Raw genomic sequence first — 27,908 nt, 5'->3', positions numbered from 1 at the left:
AAACAATGTTACGTCGTTCGATTTAATCGCTGGAAGCTTGCATTTGTTCCGATTCGAACGTGAAAAGTTTGTTACATAATTTCTTCGTGAAATTATCCTTTTAGATGCGTAACCTTATAATATCGTATTTTATGTTCCTTCGTGAGAAACGTAACGTAAGAAGCATGAGTGAAGTCTCGTTAATTTCGGAAGACGTAATTCGTGATTAGTATGAAAATATGATAAACGCCAGGTTTGTTATCTTTCTAACGCGAGATTGTTTAACCTGCTTAATTTCTGATCTGACAACGATATTCTACTTGTTTATTTCTCTACTCGTATGAAACTCAAACACATCGGCTTAACTCTGTTGTTCCGTTTCTTTGTCACGTTCGTATCCGTTTCGGACACCTTTTCTTTTCCTAACATCGGAACAAATATCTTATATATACTTTATCTTTGTTGGAACGCGTCGGATCGACAAACAGCATCAAATCAAATCCGATACGCGAAATTAACAAATAGTAAACTACATGCGCATATCGAGAAGCAAATATTTATGTCTGTATTTTAATCATATCTATCGAAATCTAATTTTCATCTCGGATAATGTAGACCCAACCGGAGTCAAACTTGAACGAGTCGACCGTCGTCAGGTTCTCTTCTCCATTTCTCAACCTCTAACATTCCCACCAACTCCGAACTTCTCCAGCCGTTCCACCAAACTAACCGTAATAAAACCGCCTCCAGCATACTTATTTCAGAACAAGCTGGTTTTCCATTTGGCCAGGTAGATCCAAGATAAGTTCACCGAGAAGATATTTCGTAATTTGAATCTAGGTACACCGATCTCGGATCGAGGACCAAAAACGTGGCCGCGACACGTCGCAGCGGCCACCGCTTTATCCCTTCTCCAACGAGCGCTTCATGTCGGTGCTAACCACGGAAGCTGGCCTCGACGGGCAATGTCGTCCAGTCTTACGAGAGCCTTCATACTAGCAAGAACGAGTCGTCGTCGTCCAGTGTTCCTTTCACCCCTTGCTTCAAGTTAGCCTTGCGTTTTCTTCCAATCGGTTCACCAGGGTCGCTCAAGCGTCTGACCCCTGCTTCTGGCCCCTGACGCTCTCTCTCGAGTTAGCTTTTCGATCAAATTCGCGAACGTTTAGTCGACGGTGCTTAATCGGCTTGAGGGAAATCGAAGAAGCTAGCGTCGAATGAGTTCGTTAAGAAGCAAGAATATTCGGTGCAAGAAGTTATGTCATCCGCGGAGAAGCCTGACATTGGAAGCTTCCTGGCGGAAGCCCGGTTCTCGGACGGAGTCGAGGTCAGTACTTGCCATAACTACGTAGAACTGGAACTGTCGGAAGCCAGGTTCGATCGGTGACGCGCGGACAGAGGGACGTGGCGACTTTATGGATGTTCCTTCTGTCAACGAGCAGAGCAAACAAAACCTTACCGCTTCAGATACACGTGTTCTCTCCTCCGGCGATAGAGTAGAATGAAACGCCGAAACGTCCTCGAGATCGCTTTAAAATTACCTTTCGAGAGTTTCAGACTGAACGGGGATATAACTTTGAAACTCTTTCGCGGAGAAGATACGCGGAAGATTATACAGAGATACTGGCCAATACGCGAGTGTGAAATATACGAATTGACGACCAGCGATCGAAAACATCGCTTGTTACAAGAGCGATCTTGTCATTTTGTAGAATCGACTGTATCAACTGTATACAACTTAACGTACAGTGTCTGACGAAGGCATCCGAACATTTGCTAAAGAGATTTCTTACCAACACCACTGTGTATGCCGTATCTTAATTTTTCACTAAGCGTGTGTTTCCAATAAATAGGTTTTATTTTTAATATTCAGTATAAACTTCTGACTTCAAATTTGAAGCATCTAATCACGACGATCGTGTCTCTTATATTATTATAGCGCTAATGAAATTGCAAGAAGTCACGTATAACACACGCAATGTATTCACGAAAGTTTTCTAGGACGAGAGTTGAAATACTTTCGTGGACCACCGTAGCTTCGATCTATTCCCGTATCTCCATGTGGAACCGGTCTCACGATTCGCAAACATCGTCGCCCAGCTACGCTGAAAGCGCAGACGTGACTGATTAAAATTCCCGGTCAAACACCAGCGGATGAAACTAATCGGTTAGACGTGCTTACCAGAAAGACGTTGCTCGATACAGCGCGTATGTGTCCCAACGATCGCACCATATTTGTACCGATATCGAGGATACGGTGTGCGTCCGTTGCACGTAAACGCAAACCTGGTCGCGTTCCCGTCGACAAGTGTCTGTTGCTCGCAGAATGCTGGAATGCGAAACTCGCGCAGTCGAATTAAAACGTCACCGATCTGTAGCGAACTTCACGGAAACATCGTATCCAACAGATCCACCCATTTGCAGAATTCCTATTTCCTATTCTCGTAAAAATAAAAAGTCGATCGTCGCATACGCGTATAGGTGCGCTAAGAATCGAAATTTGCGGAGTTTCTGTTAAGCGATCGATAAACCGCACATTTTTATACGAATTCATACTTTTGACAATGTAGTTGAAAAAGTAGAACCTCGGTAGAAAGCTGTTTCACTTTCCAAGAATCGTAGAAAGCGCTAAGCTTCGCATATTTTACACATCTTTTCGTATTATGCGCATTCTGTGCGATTTTTTACTTTGAAATTTCCTGTAAATGTGCAAACATCCACAGTCTAATGATCGGAATACCGGCTGACAGGAATAGGAAACTCGTAGGTGCAGTTCGTCCGCGAATTACATAACGTGCCGGCTCCACGCTTTCTGCCAGTCAATGGAATTTCCGATGGCACGTGGTGCATCGTATCGCGATATCGAGGAACAGTGCGCCGGTTGCAGGTGTATCGGCGATCGGTACCATCGTACGGCCATCCAGCCAAGAATGTTAATCAGAAGTTAGCGGGAAATGTGGCACGCGAGCACGATTTAACCGCGAAACGCAGGCTTTTCATCCTGAGTCTTTGATTCTTTGCCACATCAATCTCCTACGTTAACGAGCTTCCTTCGAGTTTCACGCACAGATAACATTTTTACAACACGAAGATTATGTACCGTGTTACGCAATAGCGAAATACTATTATCTCGTTAATAGCAACAGGTATCGTTACATAGACATAGAAAGTTTCACATTCTGTTGGAATAAAATAAAAAGCTGATATATGAGATAAATTTTTCTCTGGCGAGATAACAACCGATTCGTGTTTTAAAGATTTTTCCGTTTGTTTGGAAACTTCTGATACAGCTCGATATAGCAGCATATTCCCGGTATTTCCACTATCGATAGGGGATAACAATTTTCTAAAGTCAAGTTCCATCGCAACTATTATCTAAAAATCATGCTACCGTTATGTGTACATACGTGTTGTATTTTGTTTATATAGTATTACTCATTGCTACGTTATACTGTAAATTGTTGTTGCGAGTTTCAAACTAATATATCGTACGAAGAAGTCTACGTTCGCAAGTCATATATAACAGGAAAGTATATCTGTTGGCATGGTGAAAAAATTTCATCCGATATTCCAGTGAAACGCGAAAACGTGCACGGAGGCGGTACCTTTGGTACAAATGGTATTTGGAAATATTTATTCTGACGATATTCTCCGCGATTCCGAGCGACCAAGCGTGACACGCCCGTGCGTCGAACGCTCGAGCGCAGATAACGCGATCGTACGCGGTTTATCAGTGGGTACGCGTGTTAGAATGTAGAAATCCTTGGATTTGAGCAATCCGGTCGGCTGCGAGGAAACCGCGGATCTGCTCCGGATAGTCCTTTGCACGCGATTCTCTCGTCGAGCACCGTTCAACTACGTAAACCGCCGGCAAACGATCGCCGCTGCGCGTGAAAGTAACGCGCGATTGCGTAAACCGCTGAAATAACCAGGACACTTTTGACTTCCCTTGCGGGTCCTTCGGTATTTTGTCCTTGACTTTCGAGGTTCCACCAAATTTGGACTGGACAGTTCGCGAAATGCAACGTGACGCGATGTCGTATTTTGAGACTGTGACGTCTAAAGCTTGAATTTCCGCAATTTTTCAACTCAATCTTTCGTGTTCTTTCAATTCTCCTCGGTCGAATCATATTTCTGATCATTCGCGAATTTGTGTAGTTCGAAGAAAAAATGAAATAATCCTTGTAGATGTACGCGACGTTTGCCTCCCTTATACCGCAGACTTTGTTACGACGTTGAACATCTTTCTATCTGCTGAAACCGAATTTCCATATAAAAATTCAACGTCCATGCAACCCACATGTGGAGATTTAGGAGCCGTGGCAAGGTCAACCTAGCGTGTAGTTTCGACGATTTTATGGTCGTTTTTATGGTAGTTCCGAAGAATTTTAATAAACCACCTTGACGTTACATTCTACACGCCTGAAACTCGAGGGAAATTTAAGAAATACATTTTTCTAAGCTATCGTCAGAACGATATACCTTCTCGAACTCTAACGGTTCAAAGTTTAAGTGCAAAGAATTTCAATGCTTACACCTCGAACAGCAAATCGAGCTTTCGAAGCTCGAGCCTCGAAGCTTATTTTAACGACGCTATTCCGAAACACGATATCACCTCTCTATCCGATACTTTGATATTAGAAAAGCTATATGAATACACGATCACGCGGTAATAAGATTGCTTGTTTCTCCTGATCCTGGTATCAGCGACCTTCGAAGCAGAAACGCCGAACGACATAAAAATCTAAAGACGGGTGAACGCAAATCATAAGAGCGCATAGAGATAGACCCACGCCTGGCTATACAGGAATATCTCAATTGCGTAGATTAAAATTCCTACCGGAGTATGCTCGCTCCAGAGAGCCGATAAACGGGAAATGGATGTTTGAAAAAATATTCACCGGTCGGTTTTGCCCAGACCAAACCTTTTCCAACGTTATCGCGACTGGTAGCTAGATTTTATTAGACGTTTCTCTCCTTCCCCGCCTCTGCAATCTGGAATCTCGTGCATTTGGAACGCACGGACGGATCAACGTTCGCGAGATCGCGGGAGCAACGACGCGTGTGGATCGAAAGAGCGACGCGCGTTGCGGCATCGATCTCCTCGTCGAACGCGCGAAAGCGTGAACAGTCGGGCACTGGTAACGCGAGCCAATACGCGCGAATTCCGAATTCACGCAGAACCAACGAAAATACAACCCTTCTTGCTTGATTTTCGGGCCATTTCCCAGCGAATCTATCTTCGTCGGAGAATTCTTAGATCGAAGGAAAATAACGAATTACACGCAAATACCTAACGTTTAAATCGTAATGAGGCTTAATGAGGCAATTACGTTGCGCAATTTGTAATAGAAGTAAATGCGACGTTAAGGATCGCGCGTGAGTCGAACACGCGTCCAGGGATTCGTAGTTTCGTTCGATGTCCGCGGCTGCGATTAACGCAATGCGAGTCTTCCGATCGCAAATTGCAGTCTTCGGAATACGGACGTTAAAGTCAGTACGACGTTTGTCGTTGAGAGTGGCAGAGTTAGTTGAAGAAATGCAAGTTGGACGATAGCGTGAATTGTCTCCGGTAATAATTTATTTAATAAGAAAAATAAACCGACAAAACATTTGCGCTCATTTAATAAAATACTTCCACGAATTAACGAAATACCCATCGAACGCAAAACTTATCGAACAGGACACAGACGAGAAACTTGCAACTTTGAAACGTTTCGCGAGCAGTGTAAAGAACGCTGACGATAACCAACACTCTGTGGCTTGTGTGATTTTAGAGACGGTAAATGGTAGGATGGACAACTGCGGAGGCGGTCAGCGCCTGCCCCCGGACGGGGACGAGTTTCCAGCAGCGTACCAAGAGTTCGGTGGCAACAGCCAGCAGTACCGTTTCGTGACGACGAGCACGGCGACGGCGAGGACGTCGACGATGATCGCGAACGGTCGACTCGTTTGCAATGAGAGCGAATCCTTCATGAACAACGAAGGTTTCAAGTTGCTCGAGAACAACGTGGTCGCCGCAACTGGCATTATTTTAGCCGACAACAGGATCACCGGTCTGACCAATGTGGAGAACGTCTGCCAAGAGGTGAGCAAGATCGAACTGCCGACCATCGAGATAAACGGCAAGATGAGCGTCGAGAACGTTTGTCAAGATACGAGCAACGTACTGGCTCGCGAGGCCCGCGTCCTCGAAGACTCGAAACCGTACATCGCCGATGACTTCGTTAAAAAGGCTACGTCCGTGACCAACTACTCCAGCTACGGGAATCAAGGTGACGCTAACATTCTGGTGTCGGAGAAGAAGATCGAAATCACGGGTTACTATCACAAAGACGTGCCCGTTATCGAAGAGGCGCAGGATCATACCGAGAAGGATACCTTGGACACGCCTCCGCCATTGCCGCTCACCGGTAAACTTTCCTTCCGTGTTTTGTCAGTGTGTATATATATATATATATATATATATTTGGATTTATATATAGAATTGGATTATACATAGAGGCTGGTTTTTAGATATTAAATACGCAGACCACAGGGAAAGAACAAGTTCTATATTATAATACTAAAACTTTCCTTTCGAATCGATCGTCGAATTAAAGACATTCTGCATTTTACACCTTGTCGAATATTTGTAAAATATCGATTGTCGCAATATGTCGTTACTTGTTTGCAAAATTTCATCGACGTATCGCCTATTTTGTGGCAGACTCGCGTTATACTGAGTCTAGAAAATTGTTAACTTTTAGAATATTTTATCTATCGACTGCCATCGGGATCAACAAATATGAACTTGCGAGGAGACAAATAATCGATATAATTGGAGTTCGTGCAACGGAGTTTTATAGATTCTTTATCTGCGATTTTTTCATTCGTATCATAGTTCGCGTTCGAATAAATAGATTCTGCTGGTTCAAGTAGTTCATTTGACCGGCTACTAACGAAGATTTAATTCAAGTGAATAAAGTTTCTATAAAGTGAATTCCGCTGTGTTGAGAATTATACGCTAGGAGTCTGCTTATTTAATTCTATCGAGGGCTAAGTAGTCGATGTAAGCGGTTTATTTAACGAGAGTTGGCCTAACGAACGCCAAATTTCCGTATGACACGATGCATGCCAAATCTCCGTACGTATTCTTCGAATCTCTCCTCACTTGCTATAGATACTCAACTGTGAACGTTCACATAATCCCTAATCACAGATTATCTACATGAATTCTTAGTATTCCATTGTTACTATCTTATCGCATTGCTAAGTATTCGGCGTTTCTTTGCTCTTTCAGGTCCGCCCAAGTTAGAGACAATCTGTCCGCCTAAGATAGAGTCGATCTGCCCACCTAAGTCAGAAACTATTTGCTCGCCGTACACGAGAACCGCGATCTTAGAATCGACGCCACGAAAATTTTCATTGAACGGCGATCTTCGAAGGCAGGACGACAAGTCTGAACGATCGGTCAGAGACAAGATCGCTATGTTTTCGTCGCAAAGTAGCCTGGATGGTCCTCTGTTCCCTAATTCGGTAGTGGTCGCCGCTGCAACGAACAACGTCAGAAGATTGTCCAAGTACAAGTCCACGGAAGACGTGTGCAGCGACGAGAAAAGCTCTGGTCAGAAGGAGAGAACATCCTTCTTCTCAGACAGAACGCAGAGTTCTTTCGACTTGACAGATTCGGGAAGAAACGTTAGTCAAGATCCTGGAAAGAAGTACAGACGATCGCCAAGTATAACGCAGAGTTCGGCAGTTACATCGCCGACTATTTATACTTCCAAGGCGTTTCCGATTGTCCCACAAAAGCCTGTCACCTCGGCGACGACGCCATTGATCAGCTCGTTTGAAACATCTTCGGTGTCTAAATCACCGGCGAAGAATTATTCGTTGACGACTTCGAGTCAAAATGCTCCGAGTGTCGCGATAAAACCTGTGACATCGACTGCGTTGTCTCGTGCCACCAGTTTCTGTGCGTCGAGTCCGTACGGTCAAGATAGAACTTCCACGCCGAGTGAACTTCCCGCGTCGCCGCAAATTACTCGAACGAATTCGTTAGTATCTACGTTCAAGAGGCCCAGTGAGGATATTAGGAGAACTAGTTGGAATCAGTTGATCGAGCAGAGGAAGAAGTCCATATCGAAACTGAGAGGACTGGTCATTCCTGAAAAAGAAACGATATCGATCGACGCGCCTATCGTTGATTTACCTGAAATCAAGTCGAGAGATTCGATACTGTTGCATCAGGTAAGTCTATTTTTACCGAACCTTACGAGCTATCGTCGAAAGAAATCAAAATCCTGAAATCTGCATCATCGCTTCGCCAAACCTGACGTCTTTCCTCGAAAAATACACTTTTAGGTTTTCGCTTGCTAATACCGACATGTAACAAAACTGAAACTTATTTCGATAAAAACGGCGGTACAAGCCACTCTACTAACAATATTCGTTCTTGGAAAAATTCTCCATTATAAACACACAATACGTAATTTTTCCAAATACGCAACATCTCTTCTCGAATTTACCCTATTTACCGAAGATAAATCTATCTCCGTGGCAAATATCAAATACCAAATATTATGTTCAGAACGAATCAGAACCTTTCCCGTCCTTTACAGCTACCGAAAGTGAACATCCAGGACAAGTGGGGTTCTCAGAGTTCCTTGGCGAGCAACGCGAGCACGGCCAGCATGCCCTTGAAGGCGACCACTTCCTTCAAGATGCCAGCTCCTCAGATACACTCCAAGTACTCGCCAGCCTTCAAAAGGAAGAGCCTCGCAGTATACGGCACTTCTTCCAGCAATTCCTCGATAAACAGCGCTATGAAAAGCCCCTCGACAACTACGACCACCTCTACACCGCCGCTCTCCGAACCTCCGAAAAGCTTAGAGAGCATCTGCAGTCCAACGCGAAGCGATTACAGCTTTGAATTCGCGTCTACAGCCAGTTCACCAGAGGGATTACGTAACAGGCCCAAAGCGACGCAGAGAAAGACCAGGATGGATTACGACGATTCGGACAATGATTCGGCAGTTAGTAGCTCGCAGAGCAGCATTTCTCGAGGCTTCAGTCCACCAATGTCACCGGTTCCCTCGGAACGATCTACCGTATCGTCAGAGAGATCCTACGTTTCTACGGAAGCCAACTATCCACGACGATCTCTCGTCATGGACAGCCCGACTAGAACTTACGCTAGAGAAACAAGCGCAGAATACCCTGCCAGATCCAATATCATAAACGACAGAGCCTTCATCTCCGAGAGATCTTCGTCGAGCAGTAGCAGCTCCGGTCTTAGATCGCCAACGACAGATTCAAACTGCAGGAACTCTCAGATACCTCAGAGGCAATTGAAACGATCCAACAGTACTGACACCAATTGTAGCACATCTTCGACTCTCACTTCTGGATCTCAGGCGAGCGCCGAGTCTCTGTCCAGAAGAGTACTCAAACCGCAGAGCGTAGAAGCTATCAATCGCAAGAATATTCTGGCTAGCGCTAGGTGTAGGAGCGGCAGGGACCTCAATGGATCCCCGTTGATTCAGAGGAAGTTTTCTGACGATGAATGTCGATCGACGATCACCGAGAACGGTGAAAACAACTATCAGAAGAATCGTGTCAAGGATACAGTTTCAGGTACACAGGATGTGAAGATCGCTTATATAGAGGTAACAGACTCGTTTGGAGAGGATGATCCTTTCGAGAAGGATAACGAAGAGTCGAAGCTGCCTTCGAAGAGGAACGTAACGTCGTCGACCGTGAGGCAGTCGAAGTTCGAGATAATAGAACCTTCGAATGATTTGAAAATGTGGGTTCGTACAGAGGCGAAAGCTTTGGTTAAATCGCCCGAAGAAAAAATGGCTAATAAAACAGAAAAGAAATCTCCTGACGTCGATATTAGCGCCGTAGATAACGGTTTGAAGAACAATAAGTCTGCCATAATCGAGGAGCAACAATTCAGCTCGGTCGATCTGTCGTCGACCAATAGACGAAAACAAGGGAACGAAAACGAATCTGGGCTCCTGCAAGTATCGAAACAGCGATCTCCTCCTAGCATACCTCCGAAGAAACCTGCCGAAGATCAGAACGATCTTCTGACGATCCTGACGACGAAGAGTAGATCTAGGTCGGCGATACACGTGGACGATGGAAGTTTTGGTCGATCGAAGAGTCAGATGAGCCTGGAAGATATTCTGAGCGCGAAAGCAGACACGAAACTGCGAGCTCAAAGTGGCGAGCTCCAAGAGAGAAAAGAAACGAGAACCGAAAGGAGCAGTACTCTCTCCAACGTTCAGAACAGATCGCTGTGGGAACCTAAGGACAATCGATACATCAGAAGAAGCTCGTCGATGTTAAGCGAGTACTGGAACGAGGATAAGCCATTCTCGAAGATGGGAACGTTGGGAAAGTCGAGAGTAACTGACAACAGCGGAGACGAAATGGCGGAAGCGGAAAAGTCGAAGTCGTTGCTATCGAAAATACCAACGACGAGAAATCTTGGTCGAAGAAGCATCAGTGTCACGGACATGAAGAAGGCTCTGGAAGTGAATAGTCCCACCAGCCCGCAACAAACTACCGTAGCTACTCATAACCGATTTCCCAGTTTGGACAGCAGCGTGGACGGAAACGTGTCTCCGGTTGGAACCGATGTCGACACAGACAGATGCTGCAGCGAGCAGTTTGGAAGTATCAGTTCGTTGGCCAGTAGCACCAGCTTGATTTCGCAACAGGAATTGGCGCAGCTAGTGGAAGAGGCGAGTCTCGAAGAAGTTCGGGGTGCTCATGACGTGATCGTTGTCTTGCTTCATAAGGAGAATCCAACCGGTAGCGTCGGAATCACTCTAGCCGGAGGGGCGGATTGTGAAATTAAAGAAATCACGATTCATCGAGTGCTGGCTCATTCTATCGCCGACAAGGATGGCCGTGTGCAGAGGGGAGATAGGATTCTAAGTATAAATGGCAGAGGCACTCAGGGTCTCACGCACAGAGAAAGCATAGCGGTGCTCAAGCAACCCAGATCGGAAGTTGTTTTAGTTGTTTCTCGGGCGAGGTCAGAGGAAGGGTGCAAATTGAGATCACGAACCGCGAGTGTCGAAACTATTATCGAAGGTAATTTTTGATGGAATTGCGCTATAGGTAAAATTAATATATTGCGGATTTTAAAGAACATAGTTCACCGCACAGAGTACACCGCCGTAGGAAAAAGCTAGATTTTGAAATTGCTTTTCTCTAAAAAGTTTTCCTCTATATTCGGTGTACCTACGAGGTAATATTTAATATGAGAAACAAATTTCTGTATAAATCTTACTGTTTCAGTTGATAGAAATATTTATAAAAATACAAATTCGCATAAATATCCGCAGTCTAGCAATCTCTTAGGAGATACGTTTAATTCGTAATAACCAAGAACGCTTTGTTTTTCATAGGATTCGAGACAAACGACACCTCAGAGGACACCGCGTGGGGTCCGCCGTCAGTTGTAGCGGTTTACAAGGATGGAACTGGTTTGGGATTCAGTCTCGAAGGAGGTAGAGACAGCCCCCTTGGGGATAGACCGTTGCTGATCAAGAAAATATTTACCGGTATGTTTTCTATTATAGATTTGTCCCTTATATTCATAACTTTGAAATCTAATAAATATATAAATATATAAATAAATATATTACGATATAGGAGGTGCTGCCGAAAAGACAGGTGCCTTGAAAGCAGGGGACCAATTATTAGAAGTGAATGGATACGATGTGACACGCATGTCAAGAATCGAAGCGTGGTCCCTCATGAAGAAACTACACGACGGCGAAGTAAACCTCCTAGTCAGGCACCCTGCCACCAAATCGTCGTGAATGATAGTCAAATAAAAGTAATCGTTCCGAACGAATCATCATGACTGCATAAATGTAACGTTATTACGGAACAACAATTTTCGAATGTGAGAAACGTAATGATTTCGTAGCAGGCAATTTTTGTGTTGAATTCGAAGGATACGATATGTGTACCGTTTCGACGATCTCTCATACCGTTTCTCATGTTCGAAATCACAATGTATCGCGTACTTAGTTCGTCTTTTCGTATTCTCAAAGAATAACAAACATTTCGTTGGAATCTACTTACAATTAGGATTCACATATTGTGCTTATATGTATGTATATCGAGATAACATTGTTAAGTAATTATTTGAAAAAATCTCAGTCCACTAGGAGATTTCTTTTTTTAATATCGTACCATCGAGTACGATGTTTGACGTTTGTTTGCATACATTTCATTATTGTAAAGAAAGAAATGCTTTTCCCAATCACTTACTATTAGTCTGCATTATAAGCTTAATCCAAGGAATAACGTGCATATAAATATGCATTCATTTTATGATTTTGTTTAATACAATGTTATGAAATAAATGAAGAAAAATGATTTGTAAATAAGAATAGCGTGCAAAAATTTGAAATGCAATTGTTCTAGAAATATGGCATATATAATATAAAAAAAAGAAATGTTAATATAATGCATTACTAAAGTATTTAAATGTAGACTGACATTCGTTTCTAGGTCGCGTTTGTTAAAAATCATGCTGTGATATGTATGTGTGTTAATATGAAAGTAATAAGCATTAATAAAAGCGGCTTGTCCTTAACGAATTCTTTAATAAACAATAATTCTACAAGAAACATTTTACCTTAGAATATTTAGAGAAAGATATTTAATTCTTTGATTTTAGAAACATTGTCAACATGTTTCACGAAACAAGATATCGTAATCTAATTTTGTCTTCACAACACGATCAGGACTATAAAGGTATTTTTCAAACTGTATTATATTATAGCTTTACTTTCAATCAAGTTCACAGTAACGAAATAAAGATTTAAAAACGTCTTAAAGCTCACTTTTATATATACAATAAAAAAAATTAATACGTTACATATATTTAGAGAAATTAATACCAATAATATTTCTTTGGTACACGATCCTCTACAATTCCCATTTTATCCATAATATCCATTTCAAATGTCTTCAATTTTGCCTACAAATCAATGAAAATCAATAATACACTCCCCTACTGACAAAATTTTATTAGATTGCAGGTTGTACATACTTCGAATGTTAATTCCTTCAAGTCATCTTCAGTAGTATCTTTAGGTTCTTCAGCATACACATCTGGAGTTTTGTAATCTACAGTTTCTTGACTTGATACAGGTATAGGAATAATTCTGCCAGTTCTAAGAGATACTCTTACATGTTCACCATCTTCTGTATATCTCCATTCTATTGCAGTCCCTTTCCTAAAATAAATTAAACGTTTAAAGCTATAAACAGCAAGCTATGTATACATATTTCTCGATATTCTATTACACTTACAAATCTAAAGGATCTACTAATTGCACTTGTGTCGTAACTAATAGTGGTTGTTCTATACGCAAGTAAACTCCAGGAAAACCTTTCCTTTTCCCCCGTACTTTTACTTTTGTATTTAGTCCATGAACAATAACCCAATTTCTCTCCTGTATAATATCTTGTACTACTCCTTGTTTTCCCTTATCAGGACCAGCTAAGAGTTCCACCTAAAAAATAAAATTTTAGTATCAAAGCCTTTCATATAACATATATAGATACATACACGATCACCACGAAAGAAACTCCAATCTTTTATGGGTTCAACTGGTGGCCAATCTCTACGTTTCATAACCCAATTCTCATACTGAAAATTTACTGTCCATGGTCGATGGATAGAATAGAACAACTTCTTATTTGGTACTATTTTACGCTTGAGAAATTGTGGTTTGCCAGGTGGAGGTTTCCACAATACCTATACATATAAAATATTATTTTCTAATCTAAATACCGTATAAATATAAGATATAGTAAATATTAATACAAAACAAATTCACGTACGCGTTCTGAGACACGGTCTATGTAGCGGTCTGGTAAATTCGCATATTTTTTCGACCATTCACCTAACTTTCCAAATAGAATAGTTGTGAGCCTCATTACTTGCAATTATATATTAAGTAGAAATTAAAAAAGATTGACACTGTAAAATCTCTTATAATATAATTAAAATCTTAGTTTTCTACTATCTTAAACATAATATAAATTACAATGTGAATAACCTTCGAGAATCTGCGATAAATAGAGCTGAACCTAGCGGGCCAAAAATTTAATCGATTTGTAATAAATGCGCACACTAGATGGCAAGATGAGTCACGTAAGCGCATACTTAAAGATGATCTGTCTTAACTATTGTGTTTCATGGACATTAATTCATGGAATCTCAAAATTTAAATTCAACTAAGTCGAAATATCTTTTGTACATTTTGTACCATTATATGTTAGAATAAATAAACATTTGTATTTTCTTTTTTCTAGGGAATAGATAGAGAGCTTTATATATTCAAAATTTGTCCTAAATACATTCCTATTGAACATATCTGAAGTGAATACAGTTGTAAACGTAACTTCATTTCATGTTACCATTTATTTAGATTCTTCTAGCGCCATATTTAAAAGAAATAACATTAACTTACATAAATGTATCATAAGTTATAAATTGTACATATATATGTAATACAAAGGTAAACATTTACAAAGCGGTGTAATATCATAACGATACTGGTTAAATAGAGGATAATATCACATAACTGAATACGTTGCTAGTATTACACAGGTTGTATAGAATAATAGGTTATACCTTATATACACGCAAAGTAGCAGAACAATATGCTATTCCGGTTGAAAAAATGTGTACTTCATACACAGATGCGACAATTCGTAATGTTTCACACGAATAATACAACTCAATTAAAAATGAAAACGATTTACCGTTTGAGAGAACCGAAATACTCAAATATAATAAATCCAAGTCTTAATGTACATAGATTACTGCACTCTGCAAATCAAAACAGTTTGCCACCGTTAATGCTTGGATATCCTAAGGAATGGAGTGTTCTTGAAACGATGCAGTTTTATTTTATTTTGAATTCATCTATTGACCCAGAGTTTCGTTTACAAGATTTTATGATAGGAGCTCATCAGGTATATATTTATTGACATATCATATAAAAAAGCTAGTACTGTGTAAAAAAAAAAAAATACAATGTTGAACAAAGTAAACAGTGAATTGAACTAATTGCTCTTTAATAATATGGACATATATTTCAATAGTACTTGTATGTAATGTCAAATACAAAATTACATATTTAATAAAGCTGTAGCAAGGAACGTTTTCTAGGCAATGATGGCAATATCTACAGCTTTAAATATGCAAGACTATGAAGCATTAAATGGTATGGTAAAAGAAAAAGCTATAAAAATACTAAGGCACAGAGTTGATCGTCTAACTCCAACACAACGGGAGCTACTTATTATTGATAATGAATCTCTTACGTTTCTTCCTTATTTCATAAAATTAAGGAGGAATAAAGGTAAACTCATGCTATTATAATCATATTTTTGCTGTTATTTTTTTCACTTGATACAATTATGCTATAGATAGCAATGATGCAGTCGTTCAAATAGGAATACAGGGATTGTTTATGAAAAATCTTCTGGATATGAATTCATATGTGCATATTCATTATATATTTGAAAGGATGTATAAGAATGGAGTAGGAAGTGAATGGATTGTAAGACTAGTAAGTCATACATCATTTTGGTAGATTCTTACCGTTATATAATTAAATAATTAAATACAATTTTTATCTCAATATAAATTACTAGTTATATATTTTATAGCAGATATTTTTATTTTCTTTTTTTTTTGTAAGTCACAGTGTGCATGTATATTGAGAGAAGAGAATTTTGTTTAATAGTTCTATAAATATGTAAATTATTTTAAACAGAATTTATAAAGTTTTTTCAAATATATTCTCTATATTATGTTTAATTACTTGTATTGTATTTCTCTCTGTGTTTCTTTTCTCAAATATTTACAAGTTTCAGTAGAGAGGGTATATAATCTTTTATATGCAATGCTGTAGCACCAATAGGGATACCATCTTTTGACACAGAAATCACCAGTGGTCCCTGTAACAAAAATCTATATAAAGGTTACTGTAATCAAGTAATTATTAAATTGCTTCATATAAGAGTATTTTCATATTAAGTGGAAAGTAGATACCTCATTGATTTGAGGATTATGAATCCAACACTCTTTCTCGTGTTGATCTTGAAATAAATTATTTCGCTTTGCAGGAATAGAATTAAAAAAGTTAATTTCTACATTTGGTAAGTCAAGTACTTTGATTCTTACTATATTTAAATATGGTTCCATAAATAGTGAAATTTTAACTCTACTGCACATCCTTGCTTGTTTAAACAGTACATCTATTGTCTGAGATGAATACGATATAAGTTCACTTAAATAATTAATGATATCTGGACGTTTGTCTATAATATTCAAAATATATATTAAAACAATAGTTAAAAAACATTTCTATTTATGAATGCATAATGAGTACAACTAAAGTTACTTTTATAAGTAGCATCAGTAAGACGAAATGGTTTTGTAACAGAGACAGCAAACATTGGAATTTGATTCCGTTCTTTCCCTTTAAAACAGCTATCAATTGCTGCAAATATTTGTTGTAACATATATACTTTACAAAATATGAAATATAAGATAAGTTTATGTATGTATACATGCATTATATGTGTTGTATTAACAACTTACATTTTCCTACTTCTTCAAATAATTTTGTGACAGTTATATCTTTATTAATATATTCGCTGAGATGTTCCATATATAAACCATATTTACAATTTAATTTCTCATAACTCGGTCGATGACTAGATGTAGAGTATGCTTGAATTAAATTTCTAAGATTCTTCTTGCTTTTATACACATTCACTGTTGGTACCTCATGGTATATCTCAGGATTAAATTCTCTAAAAATAAGCATACGAGTTAAGTATAAAGATAAAGAATGAAAATGGAAAGAATGAAAAAAAAAGGTCAAAAAGTTACTTTGAAGGTAAAGTTTGACACATATCTAAAATAACAATTAATAGTTCAGGATCATTCTCAAGGAATGCAGACAATAGTTCACTTTCACATATTGCGTCTTTCCTTAAATATGTTTCTGGAGCATCTGTTGCAAGCATATAACTTTCTTGCATTTTAAAACCATGTCCAGCAAAATAGAATAAGCCTATATAAACAGAAGAATAATTTAAGTAATAATGTATTTTTTAATTTATACCTTTTACATCTTACCATACACTCCTTCAACTAAAGCTTTGCTAAATATTTTTATTGCATTTTTCATTTGAGTAATTGTCAAATTGAGAAGACAAATTACTTCAAATCCTATTTCTTTAAGAAGATTACCAATGCATGCAGCATCATTTTTAGATGTCAAAAGACATTCATGGTTCTCATACTCTTCATTTGCAATGACCAAAGCTATTTTTGCTACTGCTTTAAATTTTGGAAGATCCATCTATATGAAAAGGTAATTAATAAATTAAGATATAATGATAAAATGTTAATTAATGTCATTATCCGTCTTTACCATTACACGAGTTCTTTGCGTATAAATTTCACTGATATCGTTACAAATATAACAATAATATTTTCCTTCATTCTTCAAACTAAATTGTTTTACCTAAAATCATACTTTAATAAAGTAGACATTATTAAATATTGTTAGAGAAATAACAGTAGTTTGCATTACATGCAAAATGTTAGACGTTTCTCCTTCTAGTTTAGTATTATCATGGAACCATTGGTAACGTGGTTTTGAATAACTATTGGCTTTACAACGAATTGTAAAATTTTCACCTTCTTTAACTTCTAAAAGCGGCTGTGGTTGTTCTTCTATCACAACAGGTATAGAAAAAATTTGTACAGTTATAGCCTTTGAAGTCAAAGCTGATATGAGAGTTCCATCATTTTTAATTTGAAATACCTTACATCTATATTCTCCTGCTTGAGAAGCACTTTGGAATAAGTAAAATAAATGTTACAATGACATAATAACGAATAAAAGTATACAAACATTTTTTCTAAAAGTGTACCTTATTATAATAAAATCAAGCACATCAGAAGTACAGTGTTGCAATTCATTATCATTATGGTACCATATGTAATTTGGTAACGGCATTCCAACAGCTTTACAGCATAGATGAAGACGATGTCCAAATGATACTTTCAAAATGCTAGTTTGAAATTCCTCTGTCGGATGCATAATAATGCTCAAAGGTTCTAAGAGCGTTGGTATTCAGGAAACAGTAAGTTTATAATTTTTTGAATAAATAGGTCACAATAAATATTATCATACCTGGGTCAGATATAATTGAAAGAATGTTATAAAGCTTGCAGTCGCTTAATAAAGTATGTAAAATCTCTATAGTACACATTTTAATACTTAATTCAGAAAGTAGCTTTTGCCCAGGAGAATCATTTGGATGTTTGATCTCGTTTAAAGATTGTATCCACAGAGTACTGTACATAAAACGTATGCAATAGAATGATATATTTTAAATTATAATATCTTGCACTTTTTAAATACTACTGTTTTCTTACCATGGATATTGAAGCTCTTCAGCTACATGATTTGCTAACGTTATCCAAGCTGCATCTTTATTCAATGCATTAACTATCTCATTGTATACAGTTACTGGTAAACATTCAATATACGTATCTTTATCAAAATGAGTCATTTTTATAAGATTTATATTTCATATATCTACTGTGAGAAAACGGTGAAAATAAAACACTGTGTCACATACACAATGACATTTTTACATTTTAAGGCATAAAATGTGATAATAACCATAATTAAGTTAACATTTTAATATAATTTCAGTTTACAGTCCTCTTTTTACTCATATCACAATTTTTATATGTACAAGGAAAATGTAACATAATTGTAATCCATAATGATCTTCGCAAATATAGAATCGATGATATCCAGTTCTCGATCGATACAGCAGAAACGAAAAACAGTACAAAAATTATATATCAATTATACATGCGAACAAAAATTATATTAGTTAAATTTCGTGCAAAGGAGATATACAAGGTATAACTAACTATAAAGAGAGATTTTTCATATACATAAAATAACCTTATATCGTTCAGTCTATAAATATTTATTCGTTTAAAATAACATAATAAGTAGAAATAAATATAAAAAATACGTGTATTTGTTAATACGCAAAGGGAGGGATCGCAAGAGCTAATGTAATATATTTCGAAACAAATAAAAAGTAAACAATCTTTCACCGATTTACGTTTATGAGCATGTGGTAATAAAACATGGATGTTAATCTGTTTTATCTACAGCGTAGTACATTGCAAGACCAAACGAAAGAGCGAGCTTTTTGGAACACCCCGGAAAAGTGTCGTCAGTCTTTTATTGCGGGTACGATGGAATGGTGGGGGATCGGTGCGACCAATGAGCCCGCAAAAAGCGGCTCCTGCGCGATGCGCGTGGCGCGCTGCGCCGCATAATCTTGCGTATCAGTGATCGGCAGTGCCATCCAGAAGGCAGTAGGTTACGGGTTCTAACGTGGTGAAATTTAGGGAGCCCTTATTGGTGCGATCGGTGAAAAAGGAAAACGTGTGAGGGGATAGAGGGTACACGATAGTAGGTGCACGATACTCGCGAGTGTCGGGAGATCTAGTGCCGAGCCATCATGGCGAATCCACGAAAGTTCAGTGACAAGATCGCGCTACACAAACAGAAGGAAGCGCAGGAAAGAGCGGCGTTCGAGGCGATCATGCGAGAAGTTTCGGATGTCACAAGCAGAGTAAGGAAATCCCAGTAGGTCCTTGCCATGGAGGGATATATCTTCATATTTTCCGTATACCATCCTCGGTTCAGATGTTAGAACGTAAACAACGGGCATTCTCTCTCCTCGTTGCGCCGTGTGTCGACTCTGTGTGTGTGTGTGCGTGTGCGTGTGTGTGCGTGCGTGTATGTATGTTCTATGTGCTCGTTTGCTATACGATCGAGACGTGTGTATGAGTCTGTGACTAGCTTACTATCAGTACTTGTGTTAACGCGCACAGCTACACGCACTCGTCCGCTGGCCCTCTGTTTCTCTTTCCTATTCGTTATCGTAGTGTGTCGGACGGAAAATGTATGTGTCTCTTCGTTGGTCGCGTGTAAGAGTGTATGAATACGCGTATATGTAGAACGAGTATATACTCTGGTATACTATGCGAAACGTACTGTGCGCTTGTTTGCCACCATCCGTCCTGTAAGTTCTTAATAAATGCATACGTGTGCGATCGACAATCGTATCCATCCTGCTGACTTGTTCGAAACAGACTATCGTATTTTCAAGAAAATCTTTGTTTCTTTTTCGAATCGATCAGCCGTATGCATTCTAATTGAACATCCGCGATTAGGAAAAGTCGCTGTGTTTCTTCGTTTCTTCTTCGCTGAAAACTAGTTAGAACCGTCCACGGTAAACGATCATCTTGTTTGTGTTTCTATTTACGCGACATACTTTTATCCACGATCGATAGTGACCGAATGAACTGTTCTTCGTTTTACTAATAGTTTATCGTTCGTTCAGATACGTTCAATTTTCCTTCAAAGTCTATCGACTTTCAAACCATTCTCGTGAAACGAGCGTATTAAGTCAATCGTATTCGTTGTTCTCAGGTACTGTCGCGACTTGGAAATCGTTAAAATCGTGTTCCGTAGAATCACGTGTTTCAGTTTGATTCGAGATAGAGTCTATGCAAAGTATGTTTTTGCTCTCTCGCAAGACAGGGAAACAAACCGTGTTTTGCTTGAATCTACGGTATCACTGTATAGATGCATCGCACAAGCGAATTGTCGATGAACATATTTAGCCTACTCTAGTCGCGAAGGCAGGATCAATTTTTCGAATATGTTGAACGATCGGTCAACGACCTAGCTTTTCGCACGCTGAAAACACCAATGAAAATCGTCCCCGTTAAGTATGACATTTCCGGTTCCGGGCTCCGAAACAATCTATCGTCTCGCTCCTGCGCGAAATTGCTTTCCTTAACGTTCTCGCTTTTAAACGATAAAAGAACGATACCTTCTACAATGGCAGAGCGTCATTAACGGAATTGCGTCCAGCCCATTATCAGAATCGAATCATCATGTGTTTACGAAAAATCAAACAGATAAGATTAAAATTTCATGGTCGTACGATCTTTTCGATCTTACAAATTCCATCTTCCGTTAAAATTAATTATTAACCGTTAACTGTCGAACATGATAAGCATAACGAGGTCAACATGTAAACATTCGGTTTTCGAGCGTTCCCACGTGAATGTTACGAGTCGCTGCTAGGATCTCGCGAGACGATTTTCAACTTTCAACTGAGAAAGGTAAAATAGTGGCTCGATTCGCGACACACCGATCGCGTTTTTTCGACAGAGCGAGCGCAGCGCCTTCTGTCGTGGTTTCACGTGGAGACATTTGGTTCCGCGGGAATCGCGCGAAATTGGCGCGTTTTTCACTAGACGGGTACCGATAACCGTACAGCTATTACATAACGCTGGCATTGTACTAAATGCGGAAGCTGCGTTATACGTTAAAGTTCACCATTCGATCAGTCGATATCGCTGCGTTATTTACGGTACGCTGACTTAATCTATGGGTCGTTGGAGCAGGCGCGCGCGCGCGCACGCTCGTGCACGTTTTCAGGTGTCCGTCGAATTCTTCTCGCACTACGCATTTCTCTTTATTTTTCTTTCACGCTCCGTTCCGGCATTGTAGTATTATCTGGCGAACGTTGGAATGTCAGGGTAATTCAGAGTTTCGTGATACTTTCAGTGGCTCACTTAAAAATATTCGAACCCTTACCATAGAAAATTTCTATGGATATATTACCTGCATGATACGAAACTTCTTGTTCGTACGTTGGTAAAATTTCAATTTAACAGGACATATACCGTAAATGTATATTTAGAAAAGATTAGTATATAGCATGAATAACTATCTTAAACACGTAGTAAACGTTGACGATGATTCTACTGAATATTCAGACTTATTAATATTACGAATTGACGAATATCTATGTATTATACATTTTCAGATTTTTACCTCAAACTTGACCGATATTAAGAACGACAGTCGGGTCTTGTTGCAGTTTTAATGAAATTTCAAAATGTTTCCGATAACACGTATAATATATTCATAGAAGGTTTCCACAAGTGTTCGAGTGCTTGTCTCAGCCACTGTACGTTTCCCCGTCCGATGGATGTCTTCGAGCGTTTTCGTTTTTCAGATCGCGACTGATTTCGTTAGCAACGTGGAAAAGTCACGATTTATCCGTCGCGATAGTTCGTAACGTTTGTCTTATCGAGGAAATTTTTATTTCCATGAAATAGTGTGAATGGAAAATCTTACCATGTGAAAAATATTTACTATTACATCGTACGTAATCGCATCTGTATTTACGAATCAGCATTTATTCTATTAATCAGCGTCGATAATTCAGATTTGACCAGTTAAAACCGTGCAGAGTATCGCGTCTCTATATCATTTTTCATTTCCTTCGCTTGTGCTTAACCCGCGCGCGTCTCGATCGTAGATTTTTGCGTCTCATACACGATCTTTGATCCGAGTAGTGATTTTTGATACAACGATTCGCCGAGCTGCACGCTTCTCAATCGCTATACCGTTAACGGCCTCGATAACGATTACGAACGCGGCGGTTAATCGCTCGAATCGTTCCAACTCGATGTGCCACTCGCGCATGCCTTAATCTCTCTATTGTCGAATGGGAAAAACAATGATCGTTTGTTAACTACGTTCTCGACGCTTTCAACAACGTTTACACTTGTTTTAATACTTTCGGCACGACTAATCGGACAATACGTTCCGACATATCTTTCAGCAAGATTGATCGTCATCATTTTCCTTACATTACTGCAACTTATTGAGACATACAGTTCTGTGATAAATGGGACTATGGTATATTCTATTTTGTAAATTATGTTTGATCCTTTATGTTCGATTATATCCTCGTAATTCGAGCGCACGAAACGGAGAAAGATGACAAAGCTGAACATAATATCGTTATCAATACACTACGTGTCAATAAGTGAACCTAATTTTGAGATAAAAATTTCTACGAACGTAAAAATACACATAAATATAAACGTTTATTTTGTAGAATCAAGTACAGCGTAGACAGAGCTGTAATTATTGAAGAATGAGGTAATTAGTGAAGTAATTGTAAAATAGAGTCGTTAATAAGCAATTTCCGCGTCTCAACTCAATTAAAATCTCAATATCGTTCATTAATGGTCACGTTCCACGAAATTTTCGTTTTGTCGTTTATCAACGACAGCTATATTTAAAGCACTAATTTATTTATTTTACAAATTTCAGCGAATTATATTACAGTCCGTGCTATATTACCGCGATCACTGGTAAAAGAAAATATCTTCATCTTCGATGGTAAATATTTTTCACGATCTCAACGTTCCTCTTCACCGGTATACAGTGGTTCACTGTGGTTGAAATACTTGAAGAGATATTTTTCGAAACAATCTGAGATCGCATCAACGCTGTTACGCGACTCGGCTATCATGATTATTGTACCGAAGCTATACATTTTTCTTTTCTGACGGATTTCCGATTTTTGTGCTACTCGTGGTGATTAAAAGTGCAATAATTCGAACCAAATTCGCGAACTATTGCGAAAAGCTAACGATATCTACCGTAATATGATTAAAAAAAAAAAATTGCAAAAACTGAGAGAACAGTTGATCCTGAAACCAAATAAAGAGAAAATTTTGGGATTCGTTGGCAGTGTAACAGAATGGTACAACTGTTTGCCTGCAAAAAGCGGAAACGTGATTTATCACGATTTTCCCGTCTGCTGTTCATAAATTCGTGTCCAAATTACTTTTGTGCGCCACAATGTCAAATAAACCGACATGTCAAAGTGTCGCAATCGAATATCTGGATATTTGACCGCGGCAAGCATTCGGATAGGTCGTTCCAGTCGTTCGGTGAAAACGGTACAAAACCTTTGCCTCCCGATATCGGATCGAAATGTTCGAAAGTTTAAAAAATGTGCGGGGTCGCCATTTCTCCATGCCAGTCGGGTAAAATAGAACAACGACCGATGAAAGGAAATAGAGACAAAAGGAGAGAAAGAGAGACGGGACAGAGCGTGTACGTGTGTATGTATGTATGTATGTATGTGCGTGCGCGCGCGCATGAAATTGATCCCATTGAACAGAAACTCAGTTTTCGAGAGCGAAATATTTCAGTTTTCGGATTAATATCCCAGCCACTTATAGAACTCTTCGATCGTGGTCGGAGATTTAATTGATTTATCGAATAACGAATCACCATTCTCTCTATATTCATCGTACTCTTCTATTTTCTCGCGAAGAATTATTTCTACTGGGTATTTTAAATCCTCCGGTGTAGAATAATTAAGGAGCTTTCTGGAAATGAGTGCTGTAAGGTAAAATGCTGAATCGAGTAATATTACGTTGAAAGTTTTAGTTCCATTTTTCTAATGTTACGCTTCGATCGTTCGTTAATCGTATATAACGGATCTTAAGGAACTTTGTCATTTTTATATATAAACGATAAGGATAGGAAACGTAATTGTTTGATTATTCGATTAGAAAATGTATCTGTCCAGCGGTAAGGAACGAAAATATTGGCAAAGTTTCTGCCGGGAAGTTCCGTGTAAATCTGCACCATATTCCGTGTGAAACAACTTTTGAATCGACAGTCTGGATATCTTATAATTCATTATCGTGAAGCAAGTGGATGCAATTATGCAGTAGGAGCAATTAATTTATTAATCATTGGCGTTACGTACAAGTGACGAAGTCGTAGATTCCAATCGGGAGGCAAATTATATCATTACCAGATAATTAAAATGGCACGTGTTACTCTATCATTGAATTCGTTTTTCAATGTGCTATAAGAATACGACTCCGGTAAGAAAAATATCTCGTGTCCTTTAAGAAACACGAAATGGTAAATACCTTGTTTAAGAACAGGTAAGTTCGCCTAAGTAAGTTCTTTACTCGATACCAGTGAATTTACACTTGAAACATATTTTCGTTAAACTATCAGAATCTGCTCAAATATCTGATGACCACTCTGTATATTTACTATAGACCAATAGGTTTTTTTTTTTCAGAAAGCTCCACAATTTCTCGCAGGTTTTTCGCGTTTTTCCACGGGAACAAAAATATGATAGTCGAGCGAAAGGCGAGTTACGTGAAATTTCTAACTCTGCGTCATCCGGTCGAGCGAATGCAAAACGAGTTGTATCTACTCGTACAAGAAAAAAAAAAAAAAAAACGGATACTTTCACCGCGTGGAATTGCGTAATCCTAACGTGAAACATAGGTGACCGGCCGTGAGTGCACTTTTATCGCAGTCCGTTTAATTTTCCTCCGTTTAACTTTATTGCGATGTATTTTCCATCATAGTTTGTTTATAGGCTACGCTGTGTGAGAACAGGCTTTCTTAACAAGGAGCATTATTCGATTAACCGATGGTGGAATTTCTCGATATACGAGTCTGCTGCCAGAATGCTGCAAAGTTCGTAAAAATATTTCTGAGAAAATGTTATTGGCAATTGGTTTAAGTAGTCAGCTCTATCTCTGTTCAATGTATATCCGTCTTTGTCATTTCTTTATTATTTCGTATCACGACCACATATCCACGCATCGCAACCGAAAATCTCTTTTCACGATGATAAGCTCTTTGCACGCAATTGGAAACATCCATTTGAATAGAAAATGTGACGAAAATTCCTATCTAAAGTTTGCCAATCTTTCGAACGCCTACCATAGGAAATTTTTACGAACGTGTTCTATGCATTGTACGAACTTTCAAATTTCATCAGTACTGTAATCACAAATCTTGTGGTATTAAACATGTTTCTCCCAGCCACTCTGAATATTTGAAATATCGATCGTTATAACATCAGCTAGATCCTTCGTTTCTATAAAACTCCATGAATTTATCATCTAGTTTTAAAAAAGACTTGGAATTTTCAACTCGACAGACATAATTCCATCTTTCTATTATGTTCTATTAAAGTATCTCTGTTCTCTTTAGCCACAAATTAATGTCAAAATCGGCAAATCAATCAACGCTATTCCCGTTTGATCTTTCATTGTCACTGGTATCTTTTAAATAATTTTGCGAACATTGTAGCGTACCATTCCGAACCGTTCAACAACGATTGAATAGCGTTCCTTGTAAGATTCTCGCGAAGAGGGTACGAGCTCCGCTCCTATCGGTTCTCTTGTATCGCCCCAAACATTTCCCTACGAATCGTTCGAATTTTTTTGGTCCTGATCTCGGCTGGAAAAACAGAAACCCAGAGGTGGAATTCGAATGATGATGAAACCATGGAAGGAGAGGAGGATGTTTATCGAATCGTGGTTGGGCCAGGAATGCGGGTCTAAAGTTTGAGACGTGTAGGATTTTAACGATCGGGACCGACACAGAAGGGAAGAATATCCCAAACGCGTTCCTTCCTAAAATTCCCATGAAACACGTTGCTCTTAACGTCGTAACGTTGAAGTTTTTGAATGCTATCGGTTTTCAGTTAGAACCTGATCGAGAGTCTCTCGAATTTCGTGTTGATAGCAACGTTCAATCGCCAGGCTAGAAAGCTTCTTATAAATCGTAATATAAATCGTAGGATCTCGACTGATTCGATATATTCAATTTCAGCAAACGTTGAAAGTATGTTTGTAGGTGACGATCTTTCGATTCTCGATAAATGCGCTCGTTCTTATACGTTCGTTTTATCCGCCGTGGGTCTTTACAAGTCGATCTTAGAAAGTGTCCTTTTTCGTTGAAAAGAAGGAGAAAGAACCGTTCGGTTTCACAAAAGTATTTAAATATTAATCGAAACGTTTTATGAAGATTCGACGTGTGTTATACGAAACTCTATGGAATTTCATTGACACTGTGACGAATAACGATGTTATATAGCGTCGTGATCATATTGATAAAGTTCGAAACAAACCTGAAATTGCATGAATTTCATCACGAATCTAAAATTCTACGCACGTTTCAATCGTATCATTCGTAAATCGGTAGTCTTTTTTAACGCGTAAAATATTAGGTCGAATTACTCTTATTCTTATTTATATCTTTGAAAACGAAAGGTGTACATTCTGGAATTGGTTTCGGTTTCAGTTATATAATCGTGACAGTCGTATCTCGTTACAGTTTCGCTGAAATTCCAAACAATTTTCTATAACGCACATTTTCTATATTCGTGCATGCTCTCCGTCACCATGAGTGTTCAATTGTTATCACAAATCACCGTATATCTGTAACTCAACCAGATACGGGAACGAAAACGGACGAAGTATTTAGAAAAAGAAAATACCTGTATAAAACGAAATGGAAAGGAAAAAGGAAAAAGCGATAAATACGATAAATAGACGCGATGGAAAAGAAAAGGCAAGAGACGGTAGTGTGCCGAAGAAAGCGAACAAGTTGGTGACCATATGAATGATGGACCTGCTTAGGTCGCCTCGGCGAGCAGCTCGGTGTGTGCCAGTCCCACGGGATCCGGGGTACTGGAGACTCCGCTGTCCGTGAAGAGTGCCGGCGCCAGTCCACCTCAGTCCAGCGGCAAACACCTGCACATTAACCTGGGAAATCAGTTCAGGGCGGGTGGCTCTCTGCCGAATGTTAACAACAACGCGAATTGCGGCAATGACGCGAAAGAACACGCATCGCCGCACAACGCCGCTATCCACTCGATCGACCTTAAGGTATTGGTCATCTAACAAACCGTGTCAAACTTAGCTGTTTTTCGTCTTCACTGCCCCCTTTTTTTTTATTTTTACATATATGTACGTCTACATAGACATATTGCACCCACGTTGTCTTTTGGTTTTTCTTTCACCTGTTTCCTAGTTGCTTTTTGCGCCCTCCCCGATCATCGATCGTCGTTCCCCTTTCGAATACAAAGCTCGTAAATCAATATATCGCCATGGCGCCAAAGCCATT

General features: G+C 39.0%; 5 protein-coding genes across 14 annotated transcripts in view; 3 read left to right on the top strand and 2 right to left on the bottom strand.

Annotated features, from left to right (window-relative positions):
• The window catches only part of LOC122576160 (serine-rich adhesin for platelets), a 60,823-nt gene extending 48,233 nt beyond the window's left edge, over positions 1-12,590 (top strand). Inside the window, exons 7-11 of one of the 2 annotated variants that reach the window (XM_043746053.1) lie at positions 5,754-6,389; positions 7,259-8,208; positions 8,580-11,067; positions 11,385-11,540; positions 11,632-12,590. In XM_043746053.1, coding sequence (XP_043601988.1) covers positions 5,754-6,389; positions 7,259-8,208; positions 8,580-11,067; positions 11,385-11,540; positions 11,632-11,801 — 4,400 coding nt within the window. In that variant the 3' untranslated portion in view covers positions 11,802-12,590. The remainder of the gene's footprint in view (positions 1-5,753; positions 6,390-7,258; positions 8,209-8,579; positions 11,068-11,384; positions 11,541-11,631) is intronic. The other variant, XM_043746061.1, reaches the window with a different exon arrangement.
• Positions 12,577-14,083, bottom strand: LOC122576318 (probable 39S ribosomal protein L24, mitochondrial). The gene is made up of 5 exons (XM_043746467.1): positions 13,843-14,083; positions 13,568-13,756; positions 13,309-13,511; positions 13,046-13,232; positions 12,577-12,973 (listed from the first exon to the last, which is right to left on the bottom strand). Exons 1-5 carry the CDS (start codon positions 13,936-13,938, stop codon positions 12,887-12,889), a joined length of 762 nt encoding a protein of 253 aa, XP_043602402.1. The 5' UTR covers positions 13,939-14,083; the 3' UTR covers positions 12,577-12,886.
• Positions 14,084-14,217: 134 nt separating this feature from the next.
• On the top strand, positions 14,218-15,653 carry LOC122576326. Its single transcript, XM_043746479.1, has 3 exons — positions 14,218-14,982; positions 15,179-15,371; positions 15,439-15,653. Exons 1-3 carry the CDS (start codon positions 14,668-14,670, stop codon positions 15,603-15,605), a joined length of 675 nt encoding a protein of 224 aa, XP_043602414.1. The 5' UTR covers positions 14,218-14,667; the 3' UTR covers positions 15,606-15,653.
• Positions 15,654-15,689: 36 nt separating this feature from the next.
• LOC122576225 (mucosa-associated lymphoid tissue lymphoma translocation protein 1-like) lies at positions 15,690-18,866 on the bottom strand. Of its 4 annotated transcripts, XM_043746183.1 has the most exons (12): positions 18,723-18,866; positions 18,473-18,635; positions 18,228-18,391; positions 17,965-18,151; positions 17,622-17,886; positions 17,460-17,552; positions 17,162-17,387; positions 16,913-17,096; positions 16,619-16,833; positions 16,419-16,544; positions 16,067-16,335; positions 15,690-15,985 (listed from the first exon to the last, which is right to left on the bottom strand). In XM_043746183.1, exons 2-12 carry the CDS (start codon positions 18,607-18,609, stop codon positions 15,833-15,835), a joined length of 2,019 nt encoding a protein of 672 aa, XP_043602118.1. In that variant the 5' UTR covers positions 18,610-18,635; positions 18,723-18,866; the 3' UTR covers positions 15,690-15,832. The 4 variants fall into 4 exon arrangements, with proteins under 4 accessions (XP_043602118.1, XP_043602129.1, XP_043602140.1 ...); XM_043746194.1 differs by having other exon boundaries at positions 16,419-16,517; positions 18,473-18,827; XM_043746205.1 differs by having other exon boundaries at positions 15,788-15,972; positions 18,473-18,826.
• A 558-nt stretch (positions 18,867-19,424) lies between these two features.
• LOC122576266 (CREB-regulated transcription coactivator 1-like) overlaps positions 19,425-27,908 on the top strand; it is a 64,539-nt gene continuing 56,055 nt past the window's right edge. For 2 of the 6 annotated variants that reach the window (XM_043746319.1, XM_043746318.1), the window contains exons 1-2: positions 19,428-19,701; positions 27,422-27,670. In XM_043746319.1, the coding sequence (XP_043602254.1) occupies positions 19,588-19,701; positions 27,422-27,670 (363 nt within the window). In that variant the 5' untranslated portion in view covers positions 19,428-19,587. Of the gene's footprint in view, positions 19,702-27,421; positions 27,671-27,908 lie in introns of all 6 variants that reach the window. The other 4 variants (XM_043746345.1, XM_043746327.1, XM_043746334.1 and 1 more) reach the window with 4 other exon arrangements.

This window comes from Bombus pyrosoma, linkage group LG2 (assembly GCF_014825855.1).
Source record: "Bombus pyrosoma isolate SC7728 linkage group LG2, ASM1482585v1, whole genome shotgun sequence".
NCBI classification, from domain to species: domain Eukaryota; kingdom Metazoa; phylum Arthropoda; class Insecta; order Hymenoptera; family Apidae; genus Bombus; species Bombus pyrosoma.
This window is presented reverse-complemented; position numbering and strand designations above follow the sequence as displayed.

Excerpts from the sequence above, each read along its gene's own strand:
- LOC122576318 (XM_043746467.1), bottom strand. The coding sequence starts at position 13,938 with ATGAGGCTCACAACTATTCTATTTGGAAAGTTAGGTGAATGGTCGAAA. Across the intron at positions 13,512-13,567 it reads GTTTCTTTCGTGGTGATCGT|GTGGAACTCTTAGCTGGTCC; the intron begins GTATGTATCTAT and ends TTTATTTTTTAG. Across the intron at positions 13,233-13,308 it reads TTAGTAGATCCTTTAGATTT|GAAAGGGACTGCAATAGAAT; the intron begins GTAAGTGTAATA and ends AATTTATTTTAG.
- LOC122576326 (XM_043746479.1), top strand. The coding sequence starts at position 14,668 with ATGCTATTCCGGTTGAAAAAATGTGTACTTCATACACAGATGCGACAA. Across the intron at positions 14,983-15,178 it reads TTATGATAGGAGCTCATCAG|GCAATGATGGCAATATCTAC; the intron begins GTATATATTTAT and ends AACGTTTTCTAG. Across the intron at positions 15,372-15,438 it reads AAAATTAAGGAGGAATAAAG|ATAGCAATGATGCAGTCGTT; the intron begins GTAAACTCATGC and ends ATTATGCTATAG.
- LOC122576225 (XM_043746183.1), bottom strand. The coding sequence starts at position 18,609 with ATGACTCATTTTGATAAAGATACGTATATTGAATGTTTACCAGTAACT. Across the intron at positions 16,545-16,618 it reads ATTTGAAGAAGTAGGAAAAT|TATATATGTTACAACAAATA; the intron begins GTAAGTTGTTAA and ends TATTTTGTAAAG. Across the intron at positions 16,336-16,418 it reads TACTGATGCTACTTATAAAA|ACAAACGTCCAGATATCATT; the intron begins GTAACTTTAGTT and ends TGAATATTATAG.